We start from the raw sequence: 6,670 nt of genomic DNA, 5'->3' as shown, positions 1-6,670 counted from the left end.
AAAATGTCTGTGGGGCGAAATCCATAATACAGTCAGTTTCTAAAAATTTTTCATCGGAAAATTTGGTTTACAAATAAAGAAAATACCCTTACGCAGCTTAATTTGTAAATTTTATAAAAAATTAGAATTACGGAGTAGTATTGGAAACTACAAAGATGCCTGTGACTGTTCACGTTTCATTTTTATAGCTTAGAGGTATATTTTTCTGACATTAACTTCTAATATTATACATGAAAGACCGAGGGGAAGCTCATTATGAGTTAGGGTGTCTTAATAATCATAATTATATTATTCGAACTTCAGTCACGATTAAATAATTTCAATCACGATTTAATCATTTCAATCACGATTTAATCATTTCAATCACGATTTAAACATTTCAATCACGATTAAATCATTTCAATCACTTCAATCACGATTTAATCATTTCAATCGCGATTAAATCATTTCAATCGCGATTAAATCATTTCAATCGCGATTAAATCATTTCAATCACGATTAAATCATTTCAATCACGATTAAATCATTTCAATCACGATTTAATCATTTCAATCACGATTTAATCATTTCAATCACGATTAAATCATTTCAATCACGATTTAATCATTTCAATCACGATTAAATCATTTCAATCACGATTTAAACATTTCAATCACGATTAAATCATTTCAATCACTTCAATCATGATTTAATCATTTCAATCGCGATTAAATCATTTCAATCACGATTAAATCATTTCAATCACGATTAAATCATTTCAATCACGATTTAATCATTTCAATCACGATTTAATCATTTCAATCACGATTTAATCATTTCAATCACGATTTAATCATTTCAATCACGATTTAATCATTTCAATCACGATTTAATCATTTCAATCACGATTTAATCATTTCAATCAAGATTTAATCATTTCAATCACGATTTAATCATTCCAATAATGTGTGAATAATTTTAATATCTATACAATCATTCAAACTCGATTTAATCATTTTTATACATATTTAATAATAATCAGCTAGGCTAATACCCAAGGCACCATCTAGCGACTTATAATGCCTTTAAACAGGTGGCCGGCTTACAATGCGTAGGAGGATTGTGGCAAGCCCATCAGGCCAACAGCTCCCTACACTAACTATTACCTTTAACCTCAACAAGTTTTTATGGAAGGGGAAACCGAAGAGCTCGAGGGAAAACCCCTTTAACCAGCGGGGAGAGAACTTGCAAACTCAACGCGGAAGGATATGTTCCGAGTTTTCACGTCAGTGAAAATCATTTCAATATCGATTTAATCATTTTTATACATATTTAATCATTTCAGTATCCATTTAATAATGCTATACATATTTAATCATTTCAGTATCCATTTAATAATGTTATACATGTTTAATCATTTCAATATCGATTTAAGCATTTTATACATATTTAATCATTTAATCACGATTAAAATTCTTCGTCGAGGGTGGGTGCTGGTGATTTTTTCTGGAATTAATAAGTTCAATCTCCAAGTAAACATTTCAAACACGATTTAATATTTTAATGGTTAATTAATCCGAATTTAACCCATTTTTTATTTAAATTTTCATTACCTTTATTGTGTACATTAAGATTACAATATTTTTTTATTAATATTTTTGTAGGCCGCACAATTTACATAATTATTTTTTTATTTAGGCACTCACCGTACAGGTAAGATTTAAAAGTTAAGTTAGAAGAAACCACCTATGGACTGTGAGAAGGATGATAAAATACGCGAAAAAGTAGATAAGTCCATAATTAAAAGGGATAATATAGCTAAATCCTAAACAAATTTGAAGAAATTTAAAAACTTACTAATAACTCGTACCGATAGGTCTTCGAGCAACGCGAAACTCGGATCAAATAGATCTTCGAGTAATAAACTAAATTAAAAATAAATAAAATAGCCAGAAATTTCTGGCTATTTACTAACATAATTTGTATATATTTCAGAACATGTTATTTATAAGATTGTAATTATCCCTCATCCATTTTCTATTTTTAAATTTTATTCATTTCTTAAGTCGAAGTCTAATTGATTAAATATTAATGATCCATAGAGCATGGCATGCTTTTGACTATTAGACTATTTCAATGCGTCTGAAGATCTTGTGTCATAAATATTTTTATAAAATAAATTAGGTATTGTTTTTAAACATTTTAACTAATACTTTAGTATTAGTCTTACATTTAGGACTAATAATACCGTTGGATAATGTATTTTCTTAAAAATCCACATTTTGATAATTCAATTTTGTAATCGATTTAGTTTATTGTCAATAATGACGGAACCAATGCATAGTATACTGTTCTTAACTACTAAAAATGCGTCTTTGTGTTTGTAATTTAAACAAGTAGTAATTCAATGTTCCTATTACGTCACCTAACCTTACCCTTACCACCTGACCTGATTGTGTAACATGAACTTCGATTTCTGTTCGCCATTGTTTTAGTTCAACATAGATTAGGTTTGTAAACCAATCCGTTATTAATAATATATAAATAAATAAATTCGTAAATAAAGGCAAGCCGGTTTGTTAATCATGTGTCCTAAGCAGGTGTATTAATAGGGCATTTTTACAAGTCGAGAAGGCCGGTCGTACATGTAAATCAGCTTTGTTAATCCGGTCAGGTAGTAAGGTTAGGTTATCAGAAAAGTACCAAGAAAACTATTAGAACAAGGAAAAGCACAGTGATTACACGTAGGGTAACGGAATACTCTATAAGACCTTTCATTACCAGCTTTGATTTGATATCTCAATGTTCCTATTACACCCATGATCATCAAAAATTACCAGATACTTCATAGAAGTCACTTTTTCAATCTCATTACAATTGCAGCTAAATACCTTTTTTTGGAGCAGTTGATTTTGTGAAAACACACTAGATTTTGGATTATCTTATTCAAAAAAGTCTGTGATCAAGATTCGAACTTAAAAGATTACTTTTTAACCATTCATTAAGGTTATAAACCTCCGCATTAGCCTTAGATACAGTTTTCCCCCAAGTATTTTTCCATAAATATAAGTACAATACTACAATATCATCCGCGAAAGCAAAATTAATAAAGCGTCTGCCATGTATCTATAGGGCTAATATTATTACCAATCTTATCATTTGAAAATCGGTTTCTCATATATGAAATAATGACTTAATCCACTTAACCGTGATTTAATCAATTTAATAATTATTTAATCCATTTAATCAGGTTTTCATCCATTTAATCAGGATTTCATCCATTTAATCAGGATTTCATCCATTTAATCAGGATTTCATCTATTTAAACCCTATAAACAGGATTTCACAATCCGGATTTAATCCATATAATCGTGATTTAATCCATATAATCGCGATTTAATCCATATAATCGTGATTTAATCCATATAATCGTGATTGAATCTTTTTGGAGTGTCTTAATAACCATGAGAGGGACCTGCCTCTCTTGAAAGTTAATACCATTAATACTATTCCTTTTGAAATAGCATACATTTCGCTAAAGGTATAAAATAGGATGTCTCTAAATTATATATGAATTAATTAGTGTCCTTAGTCCATTAGAAAGTCTTGGTAATTTTTCAAACTGAGTTGGAGATTATTCTCTCTTTGGTAAACTATTCCGAAGGCGGTAGGAAGTCGTTTATGAATTGTATATCGATGTCTGTCTTTTTCAATTTGCATAAACGCCAGGGTTGAATACACTCTAAAACAAAAACCAAAAACGTTTTGTCTGAGAGCGAAAGAAATTGAAAAATTTCCGTCAATACGTGTCAACCTATTTTAGATATCAAAACAATAATAGCGAACATTTTGGGTCTAGCGTTCGGAGTAACACTCTCAATATTTACTTTCGCGTCTTTGTAATTACGCTGCGTTACCTAATAATTAAAATAAGCGTTTAAAAGGTATAAATAAATGTTTCTCGATTTTGATAAAAACAAAAATAAAAAAACCCTAGGGAAAGCGTTCTCGAGAAGGCCGTTTATTTAGGTGTCGAGTGCCGCGCCGAGTCCTCCCGAAAGTTCCAACAATGGCCAGGCGAGAAAAGTTTATTTTCGGCAAATCTCTGGAGCCCCGTCAGAGAGCCGTTGAAAACTTCTCTCCTCACATAATTCATCATTTGTAGTTAATTCCTGAACCGCGAAAACCGGCTCGTTCTATTTTATCCAAATTCCCCGTTTAATTGTCGAGAATTATGGCTAAGAAACGCTCGCGTTTTCGTAATCATCGGTGTGGAACTACTTCGCTAGGGTGCGTTTTTAAGTTTAAATATATCGCCTTCCGAAGGTAATATACGACACCCAGGGGGAGTCTCGGATGTATGAGTGGATCACTGGCGCTTCACTTCACTTTCGCCGTGCTAAAATATCCATCCGTTCGAAAAGAGGTTTACCCGAGACCACGCCGAAACGTTCGATATTCAGATCCCGCCGTTTTCTCGCCAAATTAGTGGTCTCAGGTGAGGCTGATTTTAACGAGTGTTTGTTTTATCGGTAAGGGGGGAGGCATCTTAGCCCTGGGGCGGCGCTATTCGATTTGTTGCGATATACGAATATAATACGCTTCGATTTGGAGAGTGACGGGGGGGGGGGGTGCCTGAAAATGGGGACAGTGTTTCTGGGGGTGTATAAAAAGGAGCTTGTTAGTTTTGGTTTTCATCAGATCCCTCTAACGCACAATTCGAGTAGTGCGCTTGTTCAATCGTCTACGATTTCTCGAAGATACAACCAAAAAAATGAAACGCGCATTACGGGTATTTTGCTCAATTTCTGTCGATTTAAAGCCGCTGCGTTCGGTGAATTTACAATAACAAATTTCAAACGTTTTTGTTCTATTTTCCTCCACAGATATCGACGGTCTTGGCGCTCGCTGCGCTCGGCTTCTGCGTACCACCCCAAGAGGAATATCACCATCATCCGGAACATCACCACCACGTAGAAGAACAGAAAGAGGTATCATGTTTTTGATCAGTATTTTCCGTGGTTGGCGTCTGAGATTTACTCATTTAGTTACTTGGTTATTGCAAAATGCCCCGTGGAAGAATCAAAAGTTACTAATATATTTAATCTCCCGTCAAATCGCGAAAGAATACGAAGCGTCAACGAGAAATATTTACCACGTAGATTACTACATCAAAAGATGTAAAATTTAAAAATTGCACTCCCTAGGAATATTTACTTATATGAAAACCATATTTGCTAAGATGTCATTATTTGGGAAAGTCTTTATTTTCTATTTCGTATTGATTCCAAAACGCGTTTTGAAAAATTTGCGGGAGTTCACGAATTTACGTGTTTCGCGAATGTTTCGATCAAATAAAATTAGCAGTATAGCAAGATGGATACTTTTATCGCGAGGGTTATATTATATACTTTTGATGTTGTTAATTTAGGGTTTATTTCTAAAGCATTTAGGTCATTTTTTCCAACTTGAGGTCCTACTGAAAAGTAACGTTACTTAAGTTGAATCTACTATTTATGAATTATATAAGTACAATTGTGAGCTAAACTGTGGCAATATCAGCGTTTGTTTGCATTATTTACTGACTATTTTCTAAGTTTAAATTGCGTAGAAATATTGTGACTGTAGTCGGATCGAAACTGCTCTCTAACTCGACAATTTATCGGGTTTCGTCCCTAGGCGGGACCTTTTTTGACATTTGGTACAAATCTTTGAGGTTCGCTTTTATTCCGTTACGGATAGAGGACTTTTCTCTTTTCTAATTCGGCGATTGGAGGGTTAATGGAAATTGGCTACTCGAGTTGGCTCGCGTATTTGGCTTTCGTGGCGGGTGACGCTGGCTTGGAGATATAATCTACTTGACGAAATGAAAACGTTTGTCACGTTACCCTTAGCAACCGATGCCCTACGAATTTGAATACAAAGTGGACGATGGCGAAGGGACGAAGCAGGGCCGCCAGGAGGTCGGCGACGAAACCGGAACGGTCAAGGGTTGGTACGGATACAACGACGCCAACGGGGTCTACAGGCGAGTGGACTACGTCGCCGACCACCACGGTTTCAGGGCGCACATCAAGACCAACGAACCCGGAACCAAGAACGAAGACCCGGCTAATGTCCAGATCAAAGCTCAGCAGTCGCCAATCTTGGATCATCACGCCAGCCACCATGTTGAAAAAATTCCGGTCTATCACGGTAGCGGCCAGCCGAAGATTGTCAAACTAGAAGCGCAACCGCACCACGCGGAGCACCAGGCGCACCACGGACACGCTTACTACTAACGAAGACTCGATTCACTCTCTATTACCTCAGCCTTCGATGGTCTCATCAACACTCGTTCCTAATTGCCGCAGATGCCTCGTCGACAATTGGTGGCAATTCTTTTCGGACACGCTCTTCGGGACGCGCTTTTTCTCAACATTTCGTTTCGCCGTTACTCTTAGTGTTGTCTCTCTCGTTAGCTAACGCGGCTCTGTTTGTACATTGTTAAGCTGAAGTTACGCCATCTTTTCTCGATTAACTTTGATAGTCAGTATTGGGCATTTTAATTGTTGTTAATAATGTAATATATTGTTATATATATTTTTGTCAATAAAAACTGATTTATTTTTGGAATTGCGGTTTGAAATATGTATGCCTAAACTTAAAATTATTGCGTAAATCTCGTACAAATTTCTCGCTCAATTCGAAA

At 35.0% G+C, this 6,670-nt stretch overlaps 1 protein-coding gene across 1 annotated transcript; it reads left to right on the top strand.

Moving 5' to 3' along the window:
- The first annotated feature begins 4,648 nt into the window (after positions 1-4,648).
- Positions 4,649-6,457, top strand: LOC149948464 (cuticle protein 10.9-like). The gene is made up of 3 exons (XM_090172009.1): positions 4,649-4,771; positions 4,866-4,970; positions 5,874-6,457. The coding sequence occupies exons 1-3, from the start codon at positions 4,754-4,756 to the stop codon at positions 6,258-6,260; spliced, it is 510 nt and encodes a 169-aa protein (XP_090028135.1). The 5' UTR covers positions 4,649-4,753; the 3' UTR covers positions 6,261-6,457.
- Positions 6,458-6,670: the final 213 nt, after the last annotated feature.

The sequence above is a fragment of the Leiobunum rupestre genome, chromosome 4 (genome assembly GCF_980474605.1).
Source record: "Leiobunum rupestre chromosome 4, qqLeiRupe1.1.hap1, whole genome shotgun sequence".
Classification (NCBI taxonomy): domain Eukaryota; kingdom Metazoa; phylum Arthropoda; class Arachnida; order Opiliones; family Sclerosomatidae; genus Leiobunum; species Leiobunum rupestre.
The sequence above is the reverse complement of the archived record's forward strand: the minus strand, read 5'-3'. Positions and strand labels throughout refer to the sequence as shown.